General features: G+C 45.8%; 1 protein-coding gene and 1 pseudogene across 3 annotated transcripts in view; both read left to right on the top strand.

Moving 5' to 3' along the window:
• PGM1 (phosphoglucomutase 1) overlaps nucleotides 1-16,530 on the top strand; it is a 56,940-nt gene extending 40,410 nt beyond the window's left edge. For both annotated transcript variants that reach the window (XM_080921573.1, XM_080921572.1), the window contains exons 8-11: nucleotides 6,610-6,745; nucleotides 9,552-9,735; nucleotides 11,879-12,013; nucleotides 15,930-16,530. In XM_080921573.1, the coding sequence (XP_080777699.1) occupies nucleotides 6,610-6,745; nucleotides 9,552-9,735; nucleotides 11,879-12,013; nucleotides 15,930-16,019 (545 nt within the window). In that variant the 3' untranslated portion in view covers nucleotides 16,020-16,530. The remainder of the gene's footprint in view (nucleotides 1-6,609; nucleotides 6,746-9,551; nucleotides 9,736-11,878; nucleotides 12,014-15,929) is intronic.
• A 5,285-nt stretch (nucleotides 16,531-21,815) lies between these two features.
• Nucleotides 21,816-22,607, top strand: LOC308423848 (RING-box protein 2-like; annotated as a pseudogene). The gene is made up of 2 exons: nucleotides 21,816-21,920; nucleotides 22,441-22,607. The product of its transcript is annotated as an RING-box protein 2-like (transcript).
• The last annotated feature ends 4,322 nt before the right edge of the window (nucleotides 22,608-26,929 follow it).

Here is a 26,929-nt window from a genome sequence, read left to right as displayed (position 1 = left end):
TAGGAAGTTCCAAGCAGTTCGCTTTCTTGGGAGAATGGCAGCCCTTCTTGATAACAAATTGACCTGAGAGAGAGTGCCAGACTTCAGACTCTTGACTGATCAAGTTGGTCCTCACTTATTTATCCACTCAGCCAAACCTGTTGCCAGTCATGGTTTTCTCTACCCTTGGTCCCTTTTATATTCTGAAAATAAAATCTCATGTGACAAACACACAGCTCTTCTCATCTTTAAGAAAAAAAATAAATTGTTGGACAGTTTGTAAGAGATAAACAGATTGTTGGATTGCTAAGTGGTGAAAACTAGGCTGCATGTTTGTGTCTCTGGCGTTGTACCCAGGTGGAAACTGAGGCTCTCATCTGAAGCCCAGGTTCCTCAGTTACAGAGGCATACTGTGCTCCTTCCTGGTAAAAGTTCCTGACAGTTCCTCCACAGCTCCCCTCAGCGTAGATGCCGGTGATCCTGTGGAATGTTTCTGTTCCCTGATTTTGCCAATGGGAAGGCACCGTGTCTCTGCATGCTCCAACTGTGGCAGGCATTTCCTGAGGAAAGCCTCGGTGTCCTTCTAGCATGAGTCTTCTCCCGAGATGATTTTATCCACTGCTATTCATGTTGGCTGCACCAGACTGTAAGTTCCATGAGGACATCTGTCCCAGGTTCCGTTATATTCAGACAGCCTCCTGCAGGGCCCAGAGTAGAAGAGGTGTTGAGCAAATGCTGCTGAGTGAGAAAGAAAACTCTCTAGACAGCTGGATCTCTGCTGGAGAGAAAGACCTTTGTCAGTCATCAGATGTGATGTCCAGAATGATTCTGGAACCATATGTGCTGGTCAGTAGTTTCTGATTTTTGTTTTTCTTGAACATGGTGGAGAATCCTTACATCACCCCTTGTAATGGGACGGGACTCTTGTGAGGACTCAGCCCCATTGTCCACTCGAGAGTTTAGGATGAGGACTCTGCCATCTCTGTTAGAAGAAGTACGTGCTTACGAAGAAGCCATGCAAACATGCAGGACTTCAGAAGCTCGAGCTCACGATGTGACAAAATGTAGGCTTCTAAAGAGCAGGCCTCGATACTGTGGACGCAGCATTCCAAGGGTTCTTCTTCCCACAGAGACGGCGACTTTTTCACCCAACGACCTTAAGCACAGGTCTGGACGCACCCCTAGGTGTCAGCATTATGTGTGCCAAGGATATGTGGGTTTTGTTAGTACTCGAATGTAGGGGCAGGGCTAAGCGGGACCACGGGCCTCCTGTTTTCAGTTGATCTCATGGTGCCAAACTGGTTGTTCACCTAACCGTGGGTAGTGATGACACGCAGTGACCATGGAAGTTCCAGCCCACTTTGGTCCAGTTAGGAAATTCAAAGTTGAATAGTTCAGAGAGTCACTAGTTTTGAAATCTTTCAGGAAAATGGAAGGTTTGGGAAACACAGAGAGGAAATGTTGGAGATTAACTTGGTATCTCCTGGGAATTTGCAGTCAATTAGGATCTTTCTACAACTGGAAACTCACAATGTTTTTGTTTCCTTATCCCATCTAAAAAATGATGACATATCACATAGGGGTGATAACACATTAGTTTATCCTGGGATCTATTTCATTTTCTTAATAAAAACCTTTAATGTTTATATTCCTTTGCACCAACTTATTTCTTAATTGCTCATTGGACTTGACCATGTCTTGATGCAGGGTTAGACTGTAGGCATTGGGTAAGCACGTTGTCCTCTTGGAGGTCTCCATGAGTTTCTACCTTTCAGAGATGCCAGACCCCAGTTATGTGATTACAGGTATAAAGTGATAGGAGGTGTTGGACTAGGTGCTCAGAGCTTTTTGCTCAGATGCCTGATGCCATCTGTAGAACATCCAGTGCTGTCTTCCCATTCTACTTCTATAGCTTTGTTACATTTCCTGACTGACACAGAGCTTCCAGGGGTGATGTCAGCCTCCCAGTGGGACTAGGCGTGGACCCTAGTTATACTTAACTCAGGTGTACTCTGACCTGCATGCCTCTCTCCTCACCCGAGTCTCTGTGCTCATCTGCAAGGAGGGGAGACCTTGGAACGTACTGGCATTGATTCCTTTTGTTGACTATAAAGTTCATGTTAAGACAGTTCCTGTTGTCCATGTACTCACTGTCTCCCACCAAAGGCACTCTGTAAAAAGCAAACCTAGCTCCAAGGCAGTCATGAGGCTGTGCAGAAGAAATGCTAGGCAGAGAGGCAGGAACTCCTGGGGTCAGCCCTTTGAGGGATAGAGCAGGCTGGGTTAGGATCTCTGTGGAGTCAGTCCTTTCCAGCTGACCCTAGTTGAACACAGAAAGAGAAACAGGATGGGATTGCATCCAGGCAGCTAGAACTTGGCCATTCTGCGGCAAGCTCTTCTTGAGAGCTGTCCTGACCCAGTGGTGGGCAGATCACATAGTCAAGAATAGAGTAGAATCATGGGAGATGGTGGGTACAGCACAGAGGGGTCAAGGGTGCCAAGGAGGCAGGCAGACAGACACTGATTCTTTCAGAGAACCCCAATCGTGCTGTTTTCCAGCTATCCTGCCCCCGTCTCAGGCTGTTGTCATCTGCAGAGGCAGATGCCAGTGTGGCTCTTGAGATGCCCATGCGAGTAAATGTAACCCAATCCCTAAACATTTGGCTCCCGTAGCTGGGGTTGACATTTTTCTTGCCCATGACCCAGAGCGTGCCCTGACAGAGCCCAGTTTGTCCTTACCACAAGGTGCTGATCAAGCTGGAGTACAGTGACAGGTGTTGCGAGATGCTGAAATGGCAGAATTCCCAGGGGTTCAGTTAGTCCCTGCGCAGGGACAAGAATGAAGACACTCAAAGCAAAGCCCAGGACCACCCACTGCTGGGGGGGGGGGCGGCAGTGGACTCTCTTCCTTACATTTAAGAGAGCTTGGCTATTGCACCTTTAAAAAAAAGCACAGGAGTGCTTCCTCTTCTAGAGGAGAAAGTGCCCTGGATTATATTGCTCCATTTTCTTCCCAGTGTGTATAATGAAAGGACATTATGTTTTGAAAGCTTAAGATGGTGAAAGGAAAACATGGCTTTCCCCTAAAAATTTTGTTTTTCTCCTTACTTCTAACAGCATCTTGCGTTTGTATTATAAGACATCACACAGTCTGTGCCTCTTCACGGATGCCTCATGGCTGTATGAGAGGACAGGCTTCCCTCCAGTTTTGCAAATGACCAAATGGAGGCTTTGAAAACAAGAAGCAACCTATTTAGACCCAGACGGCTCCTAGGAGCAGCAGCTCAGAAGTTGAGACTTTTCTGTCCTATGGAACAGTGGCTATGACAGCAGGTTAAGCTGCACAGCCACCATGCCTGTTTGCCTTTAGGGACGGTCACTGCTCATCAGAGCACCAGACTAGAATGTGTGTTGATGTCACCCAGCTGGGGCTTCCTTTATAAGAGTGAGTGTCTGTCTGGTTCAAGTATTTCCAAACAAATTAGTCAGAGTTGGTATGATTCTTTTAGGTTTTATTTTCATTTCTTATAAAAAAAAACTGTTTCTTTTTTTTTTTTATACGTGGACATATCTTCATGCTTTTAATGTAGCAGTCACCCCCAAAAGGAAAAAAACCTAAACTTTTAAATTTACTAATTTATCTTAATAAAAAGGAACTGCGGGTGTGGTGGTGCATACCTGCAGTCAGAGCACTTGAGGATGGAGGCAGGAGAGCTACAAGTGCTCTGGAGAGGTGCTGAGCGGCTAAGGACACTCACTGCTCTAGCAGAGGACCTGGGTTCAGTTTCCACTACCTATGTTAGGTGGCTCACACCTCTGTAAGGCCAATTCTAGTGTTTTTGAGCCCTTTCTGGCTTCCACAGGCTCCTGCATACACATGGTGCACATAAACACACACAAAGGTCCACACACATACTCCTAAAATAATTATAAATAAATCTTTTTAAAAAAATGAGGCATAGATAAATAATTCCAAACTATCATCTCCAGTATATTGGGAGAGCTGCCAGACTCCTCAGGATGAACTGTTCCAAAATATCTATTTTTAAGTGAGAGGCAGGGAGCTTTTATTCCTTAAGATAGCGATAAAAGTAAATATCTGTACATAATAAAATTGTGTGTAAATACTTCTAAAATATGAAGCCTTCTAATGTACTGCCTGTGTCTCTTGAAGCATCTTGATTTTGAGATGTCCCTTGCTTCTTGTCCTGGTTGTTTTTTTGTCAACTTGACATAAACCTAGTCATACCTGGCAAGAAGGAATTTTATCTGAGAAAATGTCTCCATCAGACCGCCCTGTAGGGCATTTTCTTGGTCAATGATTGGTGTGGGAGACCAAGCCCACTGTGGGGTGCTGCCCCTAGGCAGGTGGTCCTGGCTGCATACAAGGCAGACTGAGCAAACCATGGGAGAAATGAAGTTAGCAACATTCCTGTAAGGTTTCTGCTCCAGTTCCTGCCTCCAAGTTCTTGCCTTGCCCTCTCTTTCCTCCAGGCTGGGCTACAGCCACAGGAAAAATGTTCCCCCCACACACCTTGATGATTATCGCAGCAATAGAAACCCCAACCAAGAAACTGCTAAAAGTGCCATCCATCAAAGAGGAAAATCTTGGAAACAAAACAATCTTTTTTAAAATAAAAGAACAAGTTTTGGAGTAGATGAATTAATGTACTTGCTCATTTGTGCACACATTCGTAGCTCCTTACTAAATTTCACATGCTATGCTGGTCATCAGAACTAGTTGCAAAGAAGTTACAAGTTTCTAAGAAGCACGCTGTTAGTGAGAAAAGCAGAAGGGTAGGGTTAGAAGAGTATGATTATCAGCCCTGAGGTCTTGCTTAGGTTACTATAGGAAAAGAAAGAACACAGAACTCATAATTGTTCAGAGAATTGCTTTGAGAGCAAATTCAAAGAGAAGAGGATATTTCAGCTGGGTCTAAAAGGGTGAAGACAGGAGGGAAAGATGCTTCTGAACATGCTCACAGAGTGGCTAGCATCATCCTAGATACCCTAAAGCACCAAGAAAAACAAGACCAGGTACAAAGGCAAGGAGGGCAGGAAGGCATGTAAAGAACTCAGTGTGGCAGTATGGAAAACATTCTAAAGATCATATGCAGTCCTCAAAAAATAGAAAACTAGCTCAATGTGCTGTTTACTTTGTTTTGATACATAAAGTTAAAATGCTAAAAAGCGAAAGTTTTGACTCATAGCAGGCTTCTAAAAATAGTCTTTTCACACACACACACACACACACACACACACACACACACACACACACACACGCCCTGGAACTCTACTCTGTAGGCCATGCTGGTCTTGGACTCGGATATCAGCTTGCCTCTTCTCGGAGTGCTGGGGATTTAGCAAGCAAACAGGATGTGTCACTAAGTGGGTCCTTTCTGGTTTAGAGAAAGCTGTCCTAGAACAGACGAGCTTCACCTAACAGTCTGATGAGTGCTTCTCAGGAGAGTGGTATCAGAGCACACCCGAGCATCCAGTTAGGATCTCCCTTCCACTGTGCTCCCCTGAGCTTAGGGCTCTCATTTTTAAATCCCTGGCTCGTTGTCAAGCAAGTTCCAGTTACTCATTGTGGTTTAATTTATCTTCTTAAAAATAATGTCAGCCCTTTGTTACATTAATTACCTAATTGATTCATTTTTTTGTATGAATTGCCTGTTTATCTTTAGTGTATTGTTTTAATTTAGATCTTGCTTCCCTCTTACTAATAATATTCTTTTTTATAATGTGTTGTAATTAATCTGTTTTATTTATTGTCATCATCATAATCATCATTTATTCACTTTACATCCTGGCCACTGCCTGCCGTAACCCTTCCCGCCAATAATTTGTTTTACAATTGTAAATATGTAGATTCTTTAAGCTGTATCCATGACCTTTGATTTTACCTATAGTGCAGTGCTATGTGGAAATAGGTATTTTTAAGGTAGATAAATATGTCAGCGGTTTCTCTTTCTGAATAATGACTTTACCTGTATTTATTACTCTCAAGAGTAAAAAGAAATTCACATATTCTCTAGTATTTAAAGACTTTCAGTCCCCCCCCACACACACACACTTTTTGAGGTTGGACTTGAACTTCTGATTTTCCTGCCGCCACCTCCCTGAGCTGAAATACGTGCAGACATCATCGTGCCTAGTAGGGTTTTAAATTTCAAAATGAGCCAGTTATGAAAATGTCACTCACTAAGAACAATACACCATTTTCTCATAGGTGCAAGTGGGATTTTATTAACTTGAGTCTCTCTGGTATCTGTGTCTCTGTCTGGGTGCTTTCGTTTTGTTCCATGGTGCTGTAGACTCTTAATGTACTGAGAATTTACAAGAGCCATTTTATCATCATCTATTGATATGGGGCTTTTTCTTCCTACACTAATACTCTGTGTTTGGTACAGCAAGCTCTACCAGATTATCCCACAGATGCTTATTAATGTCTGTCAACTTGATTCCTAAATTATTTCATTGTTTATAACTATTGTTACTTTGTTGGATCCGTGAGCCCTTTGTGTTTTAGAGTTCTCAGGGGAGCCCGTGACTGGTTCAGTCGCCAATGTACTGCTGGGCTTGCTCTCAAGAACTCTTTGAAAAGCTATGGTTCTCATTGGCTTGCAGGCTCCGACCACATCCGAGAGAAAGATGGGCTGTGGGCTGTCCTGGCCTGGCTGTCCATCCTGGCCACCCGCAAACAGAGCGTGGAGGACATCCTCAAAGACCACTGGCAGAAGTTCGGTCGGAACTTCTTTACCAGGTCAGACACAATCTTTGGACTGGGTTCGAGGGATGGTAGGGAAATGAGCAGAGAGAATTCTCAGGCAGGCGGTGTCTGTTCTGTCTGTAATAAGGACACTCAGTTCACTCAGCCTTATGCTGGGACTTAACATGATTTGATCAGCGTCAAGGTAAAGTTAGCTTTTAAGCCAGCCATAAAGAACAAGGATTTTAAAAAAATTAGCTAGCCTAATTAAAAGAATATATGCATTATAAGCGTTTTTAAATGTATACATCAGGTAGGCAGGATAACACTGGAATTGGATTCACAGAAATAGATTTGAAGTTGATTTTGTCCTTTTCTGAGTTAGGGAGTCATTTAACCTTGGCATTCAGTTTTCTTGTCCGTAGGATGAAGTAACTTCAGAGTCTGGAGGTGTTTTGTAAACTCTAGGGCTCAAAAAGCCTGCAAATATTTCTCCTTAAATTCTGGAAACAATGCCCAGTTCAACCCGGCTTTTCTGACTCATTAAATAGTCCGTGGCTTCCGGCCATCTTCTCAGCCATGACAATATTTATGACAATATTTTACTCCATTTCTTTCTCCCAGGACTGGTGATTATACTGGAAACACAACAGTTAAAATCACCTAACTTTTTTTTTTTAACCACATACGCTTTTATTTTTAAGAAGCATTCAAATGTAGGTGGGACTAGCGGTATAACTGATTAATAAAATGTCTGTGTGGTCAGTATGTGGGAGGTTTTGAGTTCAGGTCTTAAAAACCCCCAATTCTTTTTTACTACTAGTATTTTTCAACATTTCTAATTTTTCTATTCTTTAGTAAGTGTGAAAATGAAAGAATTGTTTCCCTGGGTCTTAATATTTAAGTATATTAGATAAAGCATTTACATGTAAGGAATTTATGGATATAATTTCTCTGGACCCCAGTTGCCATTTTTGTTTTGTGTTTTGTTTTTCTAAGGCAGCGGTCTCACTGTGTTCCATGGGCTAGCCTCAGACCTCAGACTCACAGCAATTCGCCTGCGTCTGCCTCATAAGTACCACCATAAAAGACGTGGGCCACCATGCCTGACTTAGTTTGGTTTTGTTTATTTTTCTAGTTGCCTTTTTGTTAAAATGGGTGCATTAGACTGGATGTTTTTAAAAGAAAATGTGTGTATATTCCAGGGCTGATAGTCTATGGTTCTCAGAAAGTCAGAAAAGAATTCAAACCTAAGCAACTTGAGGATTCTGATTAAAGCACTCTTTTGTTGAAATCGTAAGTAAAAAGCTGTCATGTCTTCTCATGAGGAAGTCTTAGGAACCAGTCCGGAGCGTCCTGTCCAGGAGTGAGAGCACCTGGTAGTTCACAGTAGCAGTCATGGACTCACTCTCGAAGCCTAGAGTTTCACAAGACCACACAGTGTCTGTTTTTATGCTCCCTGGTGTCTCCTGAGTCACAGAGGCACCGTGTAAATGTGCTGGTCAGATAGAATAGTGACCACAGTGAAGTAAGGTTGAGTGGTGTTCAGAGCTTCACTCTTGATACAGAAACTCACCTCCATGTTGGAAATGTCTCATCATAGTTTTACTACTTATCCATAGTTTTACTTATATCCAGTGGAGGACTATGGTCCAGTCTTCAGACCTGCCTTTCGATTGGTTCCCACTCCACTGAACCCTCTGTTCGCTGAGCAGCGTTAGATACTGCCACACTGTCTGTCATAAGCCCCTAGTTGCTAACACCACCTAGATGCTCAGAGTCAGGACGACTGACCGTCCTTTGCAGGAGTCTTCGCCTGCTCTGTCTGGTTACAAAGCCAGGATTCTGTCCATTACTCTGTGTTTTGAGATGTGAGAATCTTCTTTCCCAAACACCCAAAGGTCACAAGCATAGAGCAGAAGCCTGGTTGTAATTTCTTGCTGTTTATCATTTTAACGGAGGGGAAGCGCCACCCTCAGTAGGGAGGGGGTGTTTTGCCACAGCTCGAAGACTCCTGGAGCCACTCTAAGTTGGCTCTGATTCTGCAGTATCTCATGTCTCAGAGGTGTCACAGTGCACCTTGTATTTGTTTTACTGTCGCATGCAAATAGGTCCTGCCATCTCGAGCCCTCTAACTGTTTCAAGAGGACATGCACTGCCATGATAATAAAAGCACCCAAGTGTCTTCAACTTCACAGAAAAAAGAAGTTGGGAATAAATTTTGAAAGAAAGTAATGATTTCTGAATTTGATTTGTGGTACGGCTGTTTTCTTTTCTTGACCCTTTATCATCCAGTTAAGGCATCCTCCGCCAGGCGAAATTTAAAGCAGATCACTCGTCCGCGGAAGGAGCCTGGTGTTTGGAGCTCAGCTAGTTAACTTTTGGTTGCTTATCTGGCCTCTGACCATTCTGGCCTAGCTCGAGGGGCTTCCTGTGGAAACTGCATAGCCACAGTCTCACAGAGCCACACAGGTCCAAAGCTTAGGGCAGGCCCAGCCCTTGCCTTATAAAGAGCTATAGAAGTTTGGACAAGGGCCTAAGTCATGTGCTGATTGAGGTCAGGGAACTTGGAGATGTGGCAGTAGGTGATATCTCCTTTGAAGCATCTTAGAACCTCCTTCTGTGGAAAAGGCCAGCCGGGAGTCCTGGCTATTCAGAAGGCTCTTCTTTCTTCTAAGTGATCTTACTCCCCCCCCCCCCCCCCCCCCGCAGCCCACTCCATCCCTGCTGGCAAGCTCACAGCTTTTGGCAGCTTTCGGAAGGTAGATGACTCTTGGGGAGGGCCAAGGACGGAGACAGCGCTGCTTGACGCAGATGCTGTGAAGTCAACCTGGGCTCTCAACTACGTAACTTCTTCCAGGTATGACTATGAGGAGGTGGAAGCCGAGGGTGCAAGCAAAATGATGAAGGACCTGGAGGCCCTGATGCTGGACCGCTCCTTTGTGGGGAAGCAGTTCTCAGCAAACGATAAAGTCTACACGGTGGAGAAAGCTGATAACTTTGAATACAGTGACCCAGTAGATGGAAGCGTTTCAAAGAATCAGGTAGGAACAGATTGTGAGTCTGTGGGATAGCTCAGAGTGTCACCTCTGCCTCTAGAAAATGGGGAAATGGCCCATCAGGGTGCTTCCGTGGCCTGATGTGTTTTCCTGGGGAAATTGTTCTGAGCTGGATTTCTGCCAAATTACATGTGACTGTCATGCATACTCATAGGAAGAACTTTATTTGGTGTTTTGCCATAGTTCCTTGTGGTTCCCTGTATCTCTGTGCTAGAACTCTAAGCTGATATACCAGAGGGAGTGTCATAATTACAGTCAAGATGCCATGTTGGGATGTACGGTGGCCCTAGATACCAGTTCTCTCTTCAGGTGTCGCAGCAGTATGATGTCACAAATTACGTTGCATACATTCCCTTCACGAGTTCCAGACACAGAATAAGAATGTGCTTTTCTAAGGCAGGCCTCTTGGTCCCACTGTTGCTCTTTGTGGCCATCTGTCAAGGCAGTGGACGGTTAGACAGCATAGCTGAGAGTCTGCGCCATCCTGCGTGGCGACAGAAGGCTGGGGTTTCTCATAAAACCTATGGCTGCAGGGCGGTCACCCTTCTCCCTCCTCCATGGTCACTCAGCACCCAGGTTGTCAGGGAATGAAATTATGTCTAGGGACACAAGGAGGGGACGAGCGTGTCGCCACACCCTAACCTCCCTGCTTGCTCTTTCTGAGAGATGTAGAGTTTTGGCCTGCTTTTTTATAAGGCGTCTGCCATGTTTTAGAGGGTTTTGGGGAGTCACTGGAAAGCCCTTCTGCAGAGAGTGTGTAGTGGATGAACCGTGTAGTCTCCTCAGCTTCTGTGCCCAGTTCTAGCAAGTGGCATGTCCGCATGCCTCACCGTGTATGAAAACTCTGGATCGGTTTGGTTGATTGTAACTTTGGTCTTGTAATTAGAAGGGAGGAAGCATGCAGAGGAGAGGGTAGCCCAGGGGAAAGCAGGACTGTTCCGAAGCTGCAGTAAAGCCTAGGGCGTCAGAGCAGAAGCTAAAAACATGAAACCCAACTTTACGGGCACCTCATCTACGAGGTCAGAGGCACACTGGGAAGCTGGGCTATGTTCTCTGCCATAGAATGAGAGAGTACTAGAACACTCAGCAGGAAGATGGCAGGAGAGAGAGAGAGAGAGAGAGAGAGAGAGAGAGAGAGAGAGAGAGAGAGAGAGACAGAGAGAGACAGAGAGAGACAGAGAGAGACAGAGAGAGACAGAGAGAGACAGAGAGAAATAAAGAGAGACACAGAGAGAGACTTCAAGCTGAAATTTTGGGTTAAAGGCAGCTCTGGAATACATTTACAAAGTAAAGATGCGGAGTGGGGATTAACCCACCCTCTGCATTGATGGAGAACACTCTCTGCATATTCCACCCATGGTCCTCACAGTAACTCTAAAGAATGGCACACTTAGAATTGTGAAGTGGGGACACACCCCAGGAGATGAGGGCCTTTCCCTCTGGTCAGCCTCTGGCATCACACAAAGCCCAGTCAGACTCATAAAGAGTGAAGGGCCCTTTGGCAAATACCTTCTGTGACCTTTCTTCCTTACACTGAAAAATACATCAGAAGCCTTTAGCCTCTCCTTAGGTGAGGTGTAAAGGTACTGGGTGGAAGGGAACGAGAAAAGGCCCGGCTCCCACACGGACCTCACACGGATCCTCAGATGATTGACCCCTGGTCTTGCTCAGGCAGTATGGCTACCTACTCCTACTGTGAGGCATGTGGCTCCTTTGTGAGATCCTACCAGTGTTTTATAAAGAGTCTTCTTGTCTGCCTGTAGCTCCCTCCAGGGCCATGAGTCAGATTTCTGCATTTACTTATTTATTAAGCTTCAAACGGAAACGACCAGTTCATGAATCACAGGGAAATAGGCTGGGGAGAGAGCCTCATGGCGTCCAGCACCACTACAAACATATCTCCCAGATGACCCTGGAAATGCTGCTCCTACATTACTTAAGCCTCTTGGTCTGGATGCAGCGAGAGGCAGATAGAAACCAGTCTCACGGGGTTCGATTGCTGCCATCTGTTAAGGATCTAATCCTCTGATGGATAAGATTAGGTCTCCAAATGGACACCTCAGGGTCTTCCAGGCTTCAGTGCCCCTTCAGGATTTGGTGGGAAAACCCTCTGCTTATCTTTTTCCAGGGCTTGCGGCTTATTTTTGCAGATGGTTCTCGTATCATCTTCAGACTGAGTGGCACCGGGAGTGCAGGGGCCACCATCCGACTGTATATTGACAGCTACGAAAAGGACGTTGCCAAGATCAACCAGGACCCCCAGGTAATGGCTAAGTCCTGTTCCCTGGTTTGATGCTTTGGTTTGAGAGAATGAGAGAATGATCATGGTCTGGTGAACCCATGATGTATGTCACTACCAGCTATCAACAGCCCACCAGGTCCCCAGCTCTCCCTGCTGTCCCCTTTGTCCCTATTAGTGTGTTATAGCAAGATGCCTGATAATGCCACAGTAATAATTAGCCTTTCTGAACATTTGCTGTTTACTAAGCCTGTTGCAAAGGTACACTCAGTTAATACTCTTCGCTTCTCTCTCTTCACTGTGTGTGTGTGTGTGTGTATAAGTGTGTGCAAGAGTGTGTGTGTATGAGAGTGTGTGTGTGTGTGTGTGTGAGTGAATGTGTGTGAGAGTGTGTGAGTGTGTGTGTGAGTGTGTGTGTGTGAGTGTGTGATTTGTGCTTCTGTGTTTCTGGAAGCCAGGGGAAGACATCCAGGGCCTTGCCTTCACTTTCTACTTTATTCCCCCGAGACAGGGTCTCTCACTAAGCCTGTAGCTAAGCTCTCACCTTGCAAGTGACCCTCCTCTGTTTGTGCTCCCCAGAGTTCTGGGGTTCTTAGTATGTGCACAGCCATGCACAGCTTGCTTTATGTGGGTGCTGGGGTCTTCACGAATATGGCAATGTTTGGGTAGCAAGTGTCCTTCCCTGCCCCAGCCCGTCTTCATTGCTCTCAAGTTCTACAGGCTGTTGTTCTCCTCGTACTAACAAGGGCACCAGGGACAACCAGGCCTTCCGAGGCTTGTGCTCTGTTCAGTAGCAGTTACAAGAGAATGGATCTTCGAATTGGTTCCTTCTGTGAAGTCTGGGGGGTCACTGAGCAGGCGTAGGTGTGGGAAGGAGGCCGTGTCTTTTCATAAGGGAAATGCAGAGGAAAGCCAGAATAAGCTACAACCCATCCCAACAGATCAGATGTTGGCAGAAAGAGCAAAGAGAAGCGCTGTTGCTGGGAAACAGGAGCACTTGGTATACCAGTGTCTAGAACGCCTAACTCCACCCCGTCCCACACAGACTGCAAAGAACTTCCTGGTGGTCAACGGTCTTTGTCTGGGTGTCTGTCCAGAGAGACTGGGGCCTTTCTGCTGAAGAGATGGCTGCACCTCCCAGCCTGTCACTCGGCAGCCATGCCACGGGTCCAAGTGGGGCTGTCAACAAGTCACTGCACCCTAACAGTAAGAGAGCTCTGCCTCTCGCAGCTACTCGGTGAACCTGGAGAACACCATACTGAGCAAAACAGGCCAGACCCGGAGAGACAGAAGCTCTGTGAGCCCAGTTATTTGAGGAAGCAAAAAAGAAACAGTTTAACTCAGAAACAGCAAGAAGGGTCCTTAGCGTGGGGCGCAGGGGTCAGGAGTTGCTGGTTAAAGGGCACAGACTTGCATTTACATAGGATGTGAGCGTTCTGCAGATCTTAACCACTTTAATGCTTATAGTTAGTAACACTGTATTAAGTGCTTAAATTCTTCTGAGAGAATGTATTGCTGACGCCTTCTCTGTCACCATGTCAGAAAAGAACCATGTGACGAGACTGGATATGTACGTTAGTGTGACCGTAGCCACTTCTCTATATAGGTCTTGTTGGGATCTGGGAGTTTGGGCTCATGATAGAGAGTATCCCTATCATCACAGCCCTGCAGAGAGCCGAAGTTTAAAACAGTACATTTGATACCTTAATTACCAACCAATTCTTATGAAAAAGAAATGATGTGTGCCGTATGTGCTTTTACACAAAGTCTCTTTTCTTTTTAGTGCCTAATAAAATCTGTAAAACTCAGATTTGGTGAGTCCTACGAGAGTGGGTGTGAGCATATAGGTTGTAGAGTCACTGAGGTCGTGTTTTAAATCCTCTTCCTGTCACCAAAGACCTGTGTACATGGGTGATTTGTTTCACGCGTGCATGTCTTGGTTTCCTTGTCTGTACAATGAATGGTACAATGATAACTTTGCATCATTTTGTGGCTTGGGGGAGACGGTGAATTTTAAATTGGGACTGGCATGTAAGATCAGCTTTAAGGATGATTAGGCCCTGGCTGGGGAGATCCATGGGTCTTGCAGAGGACACGGGTTCAGTTCCCAGCACCCACCTGGCAGCTCACAGTTATCCATAATCCCAGTTCCAGGGGATCTGACGCCTCATTCTGACCTCCTTGGATACTAGTCATATGTGGTGCACATACGCCGGCAAAACACTCACATGTTTAAAGAAATCTTGAAAAATAAAAAATCAAACAAGGCAGTTAAAAGTTGGTGATGTGGCAAAGCAGATAAAGGCGCTCAATCCCTAGTCTCATGACCTGTGCCTGAACCCAGGAGACACATGGTGGAAGAACTGGTTTCCCTAAGCTGCCTTCTGACCTCCCCATGTGTTTATATGTGCCATGCATATATACACACACACTAAAGACATAAACAGAATGATCCTCTTATGGTTGTTTAATTCAAAATTTTGACCCCGAATTTTTAATTGTAAAAAAAGTTTACAATTAAAACTTGTAAGAGAAACTATATTTCCCTGTCTCTAAGTCTGTAGTTTAGTAACAGTGAGCACACTTGCATTATTCCCAACACGTCCTCAGCTCCTAACCTTTTCATTTTTGCAGAGCTGAAGCTTACTTTGGGTGGCAGCCTGCTTTCCCGGCAGTCCTTGCAGCCAGCCTTCTGCTTCCTGGGTCTGAATCTGGCTGGATACTTAGTGTACAGTTGCTTTTGTTAATCAGGAAGTGGCAAGAGCTGCTGCTTCTTCACACGTTTTCCTGAAGCCAGGTTCCAGCATCAGTGATCTCCACATCCGTGTGGTTCTGGCATCTCTAAAACCGGAACCAGGAGCCCTGGGATCTGTACTGCAGGCCCCTAAGATAATAGGGAAGGAGAAAAAGAGGAAGGCGGGCATGCTTATTTCTTTTTATCTTCAAGACAAAAGCCTGATGCATGCTAGACAGAAGGAATGAACAGGATACTCCTTTGAACCTCAGTTCCCAGGATAGAGGATCATAAAAGCTTGGGGTTCCCTGCGTGCTTGCCGACCCCACCATCCAGCGTCTGCCTTTACTCTGTAGCTGTCTAAGCCCCAAGGGCAACACATGTGGTCGTCTCAGCGGGTAGAGCTGGCTTTCCCGGTTAGCAGATTTGCTGGGGATGAAAGGCAGTAATGGCAAAGCACAGGTCCTGTCCTGGGCCGTTTGTGTCCAATCAAGCCACACTTCTGGTATAGTGTGGTATCAGTTTCCTGCTCTGTAAAACGGGTCGTTTAACTAGACGAGTAGTTTTCGTTTGTCTAATATCAAAGATGATTCATTTCAACAGCGGAATCCACCCCTCTCCCATCCTACCCCTTCCCCCCTGCCTTGTAGGGGCTTTGAAGCTGTGAAGGGGTGTGTGTCTGAAAGTTCCCCTCTTATGTATATGAGTGGTCTGTTTTTCTGTATGTCTGCATGACAAAAGAAAGTATCGGATGCCGTTGGCTCACCATGTGGTTGCTGGGAATTGAACTCAGGACCTCTGGAAGAGCAGTCAGTGCTCTAACCACTCAGCCATCTCTACAGCCCTGAAAGGTCTTTGAGAACAGTGTGAGGATCAGCTCAGGGGATGCAGAAGTATCTAAGGGAGAGCAGTGTTTTTATCAGGAGTAACAGGGGAGGGCTGGGGAGAATTGGTTAGCATGGTAAGAGATTGACAGTGTAGGGTGTGTGTGGATCATTTGGAGAGGAAATACAGAGGATGCTGCGGTTGCTTGCCTCACAAGATGGAGCTCATTCACTGGTGTAAGGTGCGCTGGAACCAGGCTTGGGTTTGCTTTCTAACGTGCAGGCTTCAGGCATCCTGGAGACCTGGGTGGGATGGACTCACGGACCACAGGTCTGCTTAGAAAAGTGATGGACAGGGCTGTGCCCTTTGTGTTCCTCTCAGGTCATGCTGGCGCCCCTGATCTCCATTGCGCTGAAAGTGTCTCAGCTCCAGGAGAGGACAGGCCGCACTGCGCCCACTGTCATCACCTAGGAAGAGGGCCGGTTGGGGCAGGTCCCTCCCCCAGGAACTATCCACACCACCTGACTGAAGAGCACAGACAGAAACCGTGTATTCACCTGGGCCTTTTAGGACTCAGTCTTGAGTTTTTTTACTTCCCAATTGATCAACAACCATCTGTGAGGCACTGCCACTGTGTGGGGGAGGGAAAGCAGACCGGAGGGTGGCACCCGTGTCTGTTCCTTCCCTTGCCCTATTGAACTGCTGCTGTGTGGGCCCCTGTCTCCCAGCATCAGGTACAGTACACTACAACTGTAAAGATCTGGAGGCCCAGTCAGCAGCAATGCCGTCTCCTGGCCCAATGCCTGTAAAATGACGCTGAAGTTCCTGCTCACTGTGAAAGCCCCGCCCCCACTTATGTTTACATGTAACCAACAGAAGACGGTCTCTGGTGCCTTCTCTCCAAAGTGCTTGTCTCCAGATCTCTGTTATTCTCCTCTCATCTGCACAGAGTTGAGGCATTAAAGCAGAATGTGCTACTGTTCCTCGTTGTTGTTTTTATTCTTGACCACAAAGGAAGGAAACAGACCGTTTGCCTTGTTTGATGAGGGAGATTGTATTTTATTTTGATGACCTAGCCAGAAAAACTTGGATTTCTGGGTAGGTTGAAAATCCTTCCACTTAAGAACTGTAATTTTTAACCTCACCAGGGCAGCAGCCTCTGGATACCACCAAGGTTATCAAAACAAAAACAAAACAAGAAAAACAACAACAACAACAAAAAGCAAAGAAACCCAACCTTGGTGCAATGGCTTCAGAGAGAAGGTAATTTTCAGATCTGGTGGATCTGGAGGCACAAAGTCATTTATGTGCCCTGTAATGTTACTGTCCCAGGCCTGCTAATGGGGCAGGAGCAGAGCCCTCAGGCTTCCAGCCCACAGGGTAACACAGTAGCTAAAGCCATGGACTTTGAAGCTGAGTGACTGGGTTTGAATCAGACCCGAGACCTCAAGTGGCCTTTGGATGCCATCCCCTTGTCTTCAAAGTGGGAGATGAGAGTAGGTCTGACTGTGGGTGCCTGGGGATCGTTAGGTGCCAAAATCTGGAAAGCAATGAGCACAGTATCTAGTCCACAGTAAGTTGTCAGACGGGCAGGGTTGTGTTGATGGCTTTTTGTAGATATTGAGAAACCAACCATAATGCTAATGTTCACAGTTCATTTTATGGTTTGCAAGGAGCTTGCAACACAAAGTTACTTTGCTCTACTGACTGTTCCAGAAGGGCTTGGCTCTGCACACCTCCAACATGCAAGGCGGATCGTCCATTACAGGTGACAGTGTTTACCCCATGGGCGAGATTTCCAATATCACCATTTCACAAGTGAATCAGCCAACAGCTGAGCTTCATCGAAGACGATGCGGGTGATGGATGAGTGGTTCTGTAAAGTTGACTCGATGCCAGGGACTCGCTGAATTGCTTTCCGTGCTTTATAATCCCCACTAGTTCCACGAGGAAGACACTCAACAGTTCCCATGTTAGAAGTGAATCCCAGCTCCCCACCAAAGGCACAACCCTTGGAAGAGCGTGGGTGCACACAGGCAGCACCCCACAGTTCACCTCTGCTGGCTCCAACCATTTCTAGTCTTCACGCTACATCAGTGGGAAAGGTGTGTCAGCATTATTTCACTTACTAAAGGTTGGTAGTGTTTACCAGGGTGTTAAGAGACTGTTAGTTTAACACTACTGTTCCCCCAAGAAGTCTCAACATCTGCATGTCTTAGTCATCTGGGAAATTAATACTGGCTAAGGGTCAGAGAAAAGAAATGTACAACAGGTATCTCTGTTCTCTGACTGCCTGTGGGTTAGTCGGGGATCAAATAAACCCACAAGTGGGATGCCATGTTCCTAGCACCTGTCTTATTTCAAATGTTGAGACACACGCCAGCCAGAAACTGAGTTGTCACCCCCATGTTAGCCATGTTTCAACACCTTGCTTTGGGTTCTCGGCTCCCCTGAGCAAGGGCCTGTTTCTGACATCGTATTTTGTTTACTGCGCAGCTCTGTGGCCAGCTGCAGACACGCCCAGTACATCCCACCAGTTTAAACGTCCTGCTTACCCAGCTCCAGTTCAGCTGCTTTTCCTGACCCCACGTGGCTGCAGTGTGGAGGCGAAGTAGAGAATTCGGGGAGCTGGCTGGAGTGTGGGCTGGCTGGGTGGGGCAAGGTCGCCTTCTGTGGCTGCCTTGGAGCGGGGGAAGGGCAGGGTGAACCTGGAGGAAGAGAGGAAAAATGAGAAATGCCGGAGAAGCTGGCCTGTTGCAGTCAACACCCCACATCCCCCAACTCTGCGGTGAGGATTGCTGAGAGAAAATGGGGTTAGAATTGTTTGGAGCCCAGCTCGAAAACTTCATTTTCCCCTGGTGTTGACTTTCTGTTTTCCCCAGAGACAGCTTCCTGCTCAGATGTTCCCCACCACCCTGACTGGACCAAGGCTGGGCTCGCCTCCGGGGAGGAGAGCGGAGACTTGTTTTCCTTCTGTTCCTTTGCCACCTCTGTTCCAGGTTCCACCCAGCTTCTCCCAGTTGTAGTCTGTGACTGATTAGACAAGGCTAGCCTTGTTATTTAATAATCCTCCAGAGAACGTATCCCCATGTGCAGGAGACACACCCCTCCTGCTCCAGTCACCTGACCCCTTGGACTGAGGAGTCCACCGACGGACTCCATGTCATCTCTGAGGTATGGCAGAGCTTCCTGGCCTCCCAGCTTCTCTCCCGTTCCATTTGGTCTTTTGAATGTTGAGGCACGGAGGTCTCTGCTTACTCACCCCCACCCCAGCTCCTTTTCTGCCAGTTTCCCCTAAAGGCTACCATGCTCCTTCCTCTGGGTCCTCCTGTCTGCTGTGCTCTTTCCCTCCCTGGCTGGGTCCTCCATCATTTTACCTGCTGTCCCTCGAGCCTGATTGGACAGTTTTCTCTGCAAAGCTTTCTCAGAGCCCACGTTGTTGCTAACTGATGTTCTTTTCGGCTTCAGCCTGGAGCTCCATGGTGGGCAGGACTGCCTTCTGTAACATCTCCCATGTCCGTGTCTGGCACTCAGCAAAACTGTCTGCGTGTTTGCACTGAGTGTGGGAAACCACCTTTCACTTCCGGCAATTTCCTCATGCTGTGACTGTTCTGGCTTAAGAGGTGAAAAGGGAAGTGACCAACAGTGGTGGCTAATCAACAACTCCTGAGAGCCTTTCCAGGGGAAAAGTGAGAGAGCACCCAGGGGAGGGAACCCTGGTGACAGAGAAGGTACTCAGGAGATGGAGGCAGAAGGATGCCTCTAAGTTCAAGAGATCGACACCAGCCTGGACAAGATGGCAAGACTTCTTTTGAGTGGCTAGGGAAAAGAATGAAAGAAAAGGAGGGAGAGGCACAGGGAGGGTGGCAAAGGGGGGAGAGGCAATAATTATTACAAGGCATTACATCCTTAGGGATCACGATGCAGAAGAGTTCTTTGTATTGCTCACAGAATCAAGGAGCTACCAAAGCGGGTTCAAACCCCAAAGCATTTTTTGAAACCAGCTCATGGGGGAGAATTCCAGGATGGAATAAGACAGGTAAGTAGCCTCGCACCTCACATTTCAGGCTTGATCTTTTTGGGTCCCAGCACCAGAATGAGATGCTGATGTGTCATCGTATGAACGAGGTCAGTGTTTTGCTGAAGAGCTGCTTGCTGGCCACCCGCCCGCCCACTGCCCTGGGTTTGGTTTCCATCAGACGCACAAGCTCAGACGGGAGGTGTGGGCTAACAACTGCTTCCCACATCTACACAGGACTGCTGTCTCCAGCTGACAGGAAAGCCCAGCACAGGAGTTTCTCCAGCGATGTTTGAGGAAATCTTTCGTTTCCACTGCCTTCTAACTCTATATTACACCACAATAAGGGGCCACTACTAGACCAGAGTTAGAGATGGAAGTGTCGAGTTCGGCAGTGCTGACGAAGGCCAGCTTGCCTCCTCCTCCCACACTTGTGCTATGGGAACTTTGGGTATAGAATTAACTATTGTTATACAATCCTCACCTACTCTCCTGCACTTAGTTGCAGGCAGCTCCACCAGGACCATAGACTCTTGTGTGTTTACATGACTTTGCCATGGAGCATGATGCTATGCTACTGGAGGGAGGCAGAGAACAGGTTGGAATCCTATAGAACGGATTTGAAAAGAACCAATTGGTTCTGTCAAGTCCTTCAGGCCAGCCCATGTTTAATGGTAAAGAGAGTTGCATTCTACATCCTGAGGGATTCCCAAGGACATACTAGGGGAAGATGTCTTTGATAAGAGTCACTGTGGCCATCTTTGGGAAGTATCACATTCTTAAATTATTCCTCTCCACTAGCAAATACACCATTCTGGGCTATGTGGGTCTACTGGCTAGTTTTGTGTCAACTTGACATGAGCTGGAGTTATCATAGAGAAAGGAGCCTCAGTTGAGAAAATGCCTCCACGAGATCCAGCTGTAAGGCATTTTCTCAACTAGTGATCAAGGGGGCAGGGCCCAGCCCATTGTGGGTGGTGCCATTCTTGGGCTGGTAGACCTGGGTTCTATAAGAAAGCAGGCTGAGCAAGCCAGGTGAAGCAAGTTAGTAAGTAACAGTCTTCCATGGCTTCTGCATCAGCTCCTGCTTCCTGACCTGCTTGGGTTCCAGTCCTGATTTCCTTTTGTGATGAATAGTGATATGGAAGTATAAGCTAGATAAACCCTTTCCTCCCCAACTTGCTTCTTGATCATAATGTTTAGTGCAGGAATAGAAACCCTGACTAGGACAGTGGGTATGTGAATGAATCTAATTTAGAAATAATTGTTCCTGAGACTCTCTGTGCATCACTCATCTACCTATGGCCATGTGCTATAACATGCCCATAACAGACAGAGCAGAAGAATCGCAACACTACTTCTGCTAACCTCAAGCTATACTCTAGAAGCTGCAATTTGAGATGCAGGACCAAAAGGTTGAATTTAAGTTTAGTGGAGGTATGATAAAAAACGAATCTGCTGAGCTGTGGATGTAGCTTAGTTAGTAGAATGCTTACCTGGTACGAACAACGCCCTAGGTTCAGCCCCCAAGCCTGCACACAGCAGGTGTGGTCCCTACCTGACATCACTGTTTCTGGAACTCTAGTAGCACCTTTGAAAGCATAAGCTCCTCAGCATGTGCTCTCTCATTAAGCCTAATAACTATGCTATGAAATAAATAGTTTAATGGCCTGTAGCCATCACATTTGTCCCAAACTCTATGTCTATAAATATAAATAACTTTTAACCTTACTGTAATGTTACTCTGAACCTGTTAGAAGGTTAAAGATACAGACATAGGCAAGGACTTTTAGGATTATTTTAAGGATTTTTTTTAAAAAAAAGGATTTATTGTTTAAAGTAAGTGTGTGTGTGTGTGTGTGTGTGTGTGCTGTCTGTAGACCTACTGTGAACCCACTGTGAGTGCTGGACCTCCAGTACAGATCCTCAGAGGAGCAGTGCTGAACCACCTTTCTTACCCTAGGCAGGACTTAGAGAGGCTGGTCACTCAGAAAACAATTCAAACAATTAACAGACATTAAATTTAAAAGCTTTGTAGGCTGGGGAAATGGCCCAGGGAGTTAAAGGTATTTTCTACATATCCTGAGTTCAATCCACAGGCCCAAATAAAGTAAAAGAAGAAAATGACTCCATGAAGCTGTCCTCTGACCATCACATGCGCACCATGCTACACATTCATAAATAATAAATAAAATTTAAAAAGTACAACTTTGTGCTTGCTTTTCATCTAACAAGATTAATATCTTGTGATGGCTGAAGTGGAGGACAGAGGAGAACCCTGCGTCCTTCCCTTGAATTCCAGGAGCACTTGCTCCAAGTCAGGAGGTGACAAGATATTCTCTCTTAAGAAGTGGAACTGAAAGACCCTCAAAGCGAGGACCCCCACACTCCATCCCAGGAGAGGCGACCCCACAAGTCACTCACGAGAAGTGGTCTTGATGCAAGCAGCAAGAGGATTTTTATTTCAAGCACCCTGGGGCCCACAGTCACATGCCACACAGGAGTAGAGGACTACAGACCCCAAGTACAGGATCCGGATAGCTTTTATAGGGTTCACAACAAAGCCTGAGAATCACAAACCAATCATTTTATAGCATTAAGAGCCCGGACAGTGTGGGCCAATCAATTTGTAACACTCTATAGTTTCTAGGCCCAATCATCTTAAACTATCTAAGTCCGCACTCCAGGGACTAATCATCTTAAATTATCTAAGCCTGCGCTCCAGGGACCAATCACGTTCTCGAAGGTCCACATTTGCAGGGGCTCCTGGGTAGGAGTGACAATTGCAGTTAAGATAGGTCAGTAGGACTTAAGCTATACCGGGAGTTTCAGTGTGGTCATTGGAGGGTTAGGCTGTACTTTTTATCCTTTCAGAATGCAGTAGCCATGTGGAGCTGGGACGTTGAGTGCAATACCTGTGCCATCTGCAGGGTCCAGGTGATGGATGCCTGTCTTAGATGTCAAGTTGTAAACAAACTGTGCCATGGTCTGGGGAGAATGTAACCATTCCTTCCACACCTGCAGCCTGTCCCTGTGGGTGAAACAGAACAATCACTGCCTAGCAGGACCGGGTGGTACAATGACTCGTCAAATGAGAGGTGTGGTTGACCTGTACAACCTTGCCATCACATTGGTGGACAGACACTAGACAGTCCAGGGGATTCATCCCCCAAATAGAGAGGATGGTGTTGGGACTTATCTCCAAGGCATGGTTTATCATTTTGTCTGTTTAATTTTGGGAAATTCTCTACAATTAAGATAATTTATTAAAAATGGCCATTCCTACCTCTGTGGTGTGTGTGTGTGTGTGTGTGTGAGAGAGAGAGAGAGAGAGAGAGAGAGAGAGAGAGAGAGAGGGATAGAGGGAGAGAGAGGGAGAGAGAGAGGAGACACGTACTGTTTAGAAGAGAATGGTCTTTGATGTTTATCTACACAAGGGCTGTGAGAGCATTGTGTTCATAGAAGAACATTTTTTTTGTGGTTAAAATAAATAAAAGAATGATACAGTAACAAATAAAATGCATTGAAAAGCCAAAAAGTAATATCTTGTTATACTCTATACAAAGAACTTAAAAATTAAACAAGAAATAAGCTAGTAAGATGAACAGGAATTTCTCAAAAAATGAAATACACATGGACAATAAACATGAAAATGTTAATACGTTTGTTTATTCATTTACATGTTCATGTTTATTAGCCATCACATCAATACTAATCAAAACTACACCAATACTCTCAGCCCAGCCATGGTCATGCAGTCAGACAAATGACCCCAAATGTTGGCAAGGAAGTGAACAAGAGGGGACCTCTTTTATACTGCTAATGAGGTGAAAACTAGTCCAGCATTGTGGAAGTCAAAAAGTAAAATAAAGCAGTGGGGAGCATGGCAGCATGCAGACAGACATGGTGCTGGAGAAAGCTTCGAGTCCACATCAGGATCTGCAGGCACAGGAAGAGAGACTGGGCCTGGCTTGAAATCCCCACAGTTCACCCCAATGACTTCCTCCAAGGCCGCTCCCTGGTGACCAAGCATTCAAATCTATGAGCCTATGGGGGCCATGCCTACTCAAACCCACCACACCTTACAGGTGATCCCTGGAGGTGGGAAAGCAGAGCCTGAATGACAGTGAGGAAGGGTTTAGAGCAACAAGGGGGCCTAAGGGGGAGGGACAGGGAAAGGGAAGGAGGTGAGCATGGGGCAATGTGCTTAATAAACAATATACACTTGTATAAAGGTAAAGATGAGGACCATGACTCGTAGGAGCCTTCCAGTCATTGTATATCCTTGGTATTTACAACTGTGAGGGTGGATATGTTTAGTCCATGGGAGAGGGGACAATATAGACCTAGATTACAGGAAACAAATCAAATATTTACACTGCATGGTAGAAGTGAGACTTGAATCAGATGAGCAAAACTCCCATTCCCAGAGCTTCATTACTTCCTTAGGGAAATAAGATGTTATTCAGAGCCAACCACTCTGCGCTGCAGCCCATGGCCCATTAGACTAATGCGGGCCTTACACTATAGTCTACTGAGCCTAAAAGCTCCTCTTAGATTTACTTACTTTATGTCTATGAATGTTTTCCCAGCATATGTACCACGCACAGGCCTGCTGCCTGCGGGGACCTTAAAAGGGCATCAGACCCCTTGGAACTGCAGTTTACAGATGATCATGAGTCACCAGGTGGGGGAATTGAACCTGGGTCCTCTGAAGGAGCAGCCATTCCTCTTAACCACTGAGCCATTCCTCTGGCCTCAAGATCTTGCTTTTTAAACTTGTGAGTTGTTGTCTGTGCTTATAGTCCTGGTACTGCAGGGCGAGATTTATGTGACAGGTACTGGGGGACAGGTCAAAGGCTAGGTTACACAAGGCCAAGTTCAGGGATCCCAGACCTTCAGCAAATAACTGTTGCATGTAATTTTTAAAAACATGCTTTTCTTTAGGTGTTTCTCAGCCATTCAGTATTCCTCAGTTGAGAATTCTTTGTATAGCTCTCTATCCCATTTTTAATAGGGTTATTTGACTCTCTGGAGTCTAACTTCTTGAGTTCTTTCTATATATTGGATATTAGCCCTCTATCAGATACAGGATTGGTAAAGATCTTTTCCTAGTCTGTTGGTTGCCATTTTGTCCTATTGACAGTGCCCTTGGCCTTACAGAAGCTTTGCAATGAGGTCCCATCTGTCAATTCTTGATCTTAGAGCTTAAGCCATTGGTGTTCTCTTCAGGAAAAATTCCCCTGTGCCTATGTGTTCTAAGCTTTTCCCCACTTTCTCTTCTACTAGTTTCCGTGAATCTGGATTTACATGGAGGTCTTTGACCCACTTGAACTTGAGGTTTGTGCAAGAAGATAACAATGGACTGATGTGCATTCTTCTGCTTGCTGACCACACGTTGAACCAGCACCATTTGTTGAAAATTCTGTGTTTTTTTCCACTGGATGGTTTTAGCTCCTTTGTCAAGTGGCCATAGGTGTGTGGGTTCCTTTCTTAATCTTCAGTTCTATTCCATTGATCTACCTTCCTGTGTCTGTACCAATACCATGCAGTTTTTATCATGATTGCTCTATAATACAGCTTGAGGTTGGAGATCCTGATTCCCCCATAAGTCCGTTTTATTGTTGAGAATAGTTTTTGCTATCTTGTTGTTTTTGTTGTTGTTGTTTTGTTATTCCAAATGAATTTGGAAATTGTTCTTTCTAACTCTATGAAGAATTGAATTTGGATTTTGATGGGGATTGCATTGAATCTGTAAACTGCTTTTGGCAAGATGCATGGGAGATCTTTCCATTTTCTGAGATCTTCAATTTCTTTCTTTAGTGACTTGAAGTTCTTGTCGTACAGATCTTTCACTTGCTTGGTTAGAGTCACACCAAGGTATTTTATATTGTTTGTGACTATTGTGAAGGGTATCTTTTCCCTAATTTTTTCTCAGCCTGTTTATCCTTTGAGTAGAGGAAGGCTACTGATTTGTTTGAGTTAATTTCATATCCAGCCACTTTTCTGACAAAGTATGGAGCAGAGACTGAAGGAAAAGCCATCCAGAAACTGCCCCACCTGGGGGTCCATCCCATACACAAACGCCAAACCCAGACACTAACTGTTCCAGATGCCAAGAAGTGCATGCTGACAAGAGCCTGATATAGCTGTCTTCTGAAAGGCTCTGCCAGAGTCTGACCAATACAGAGGTAGATGCTCACAGCCAACCATTGGGCTGAACATTGGGTCCCTACTGGAGGAGTTAGAGAAAGGACTGAAGGAACAGAAGGGGTTTGCAATCCCATAAAAAGAGCAATATCAACCAACCAAAGGGGATAACATTTGTAATGTAAATTAAAAAAATATTCAGTTTTTTGAAAAAGCATGCTTGCTCCTTGCGTGGTCTCCTTGCCTGGTGTGGTGGCCCCTCATGACTTAGCTCCTACATCAAACTGCTGGCTTACGTCCACTCAGCCAGTTCCTCTGGCTCTGCAGCCCAACAACCGGTTTCCCTGAGAAGGCCTGGGGCTGCTGTTGGAGAACTCCCTGCTAGCCACCCCAGCTGCCCCTTTTAGCCCAGAGGACAGAAAAACACCAGAGACTTTTATTATGTTAAAACCGACCAGATAACTCAATAGCTGGTCGAAGAATATCTTGTCCCATCCTCCTTAGCCTTTGCCACCTGTGGAGGTTACAGACTTTCAGTCCCTGAGACCTACATGTCTGTCTTCCTCTCTACTCCACAGCCTGGTCTGAAACCCCAGTCCTCTCTGCATCCCTTTCTCTTCCTGTCTGGCCCAGAAATCCCCCCTTATCCAGAGATTGGCTTCTGCTTTTCTTATTGACCCAATCAGGAAACAACCAGGGAACTTGATTTTAGCTATTAGCCCCTCACTCTACAAATAACGATGTGCAGGGGGGGATTCACGGATAGGAAAGCCTTGGCTGTCTGCTCTTTGTAGGAGTTTCTGAACCCACGCAGTCCTGGTTGCTGCCCTGCACACATGACAACCAGTTCATCTCAGGACTCCTACGTCCGTGTTTTTATTCCCATTTCTTTGGTACAGGCAGTGGTTTTTTGTTTTTTGTGTTCTGTTTTTTTGTGACTTTTTTGGGGGGGGGTTAACAGAAAAACTTCTGTACTGGGGAGGGGAATCCAAGGGTAAACACCATACAAACAGGAAACCTAAGTTCAGGTCCCTAGAACCACTGTAAAGCCCAACAGTAGTAGTATGTGCCTAGAATTCCCAGGCTCCTTTGATGAGATAGGAGGTTATGCTGGCTAGTTTTATGTCAATTGGATTCAAGCTAGAGTCATCTGAAAGGAGGGAAACCTCAACTGAGAAAATGTCTTCATAAGACCTAAGGAGCATTTTCATAA

Source organism: Micromys minutus (genome assembly GCF_963924665.1).
Source record: "Micromys minutus genome assembly, chromosome: 9".
In the NCBI taxonomy this organism is placed as follows: domain Eukaryota; kingdom Metazoa; phylum Chordata; class Mammalia; order Rodentia; family Muridae; genus Micromys; species Micromys minutus.
Note: the sequence above shows the minus strand (reverse complement) of the source record. Positions and strands in the feature narration are given on the sequence as shown.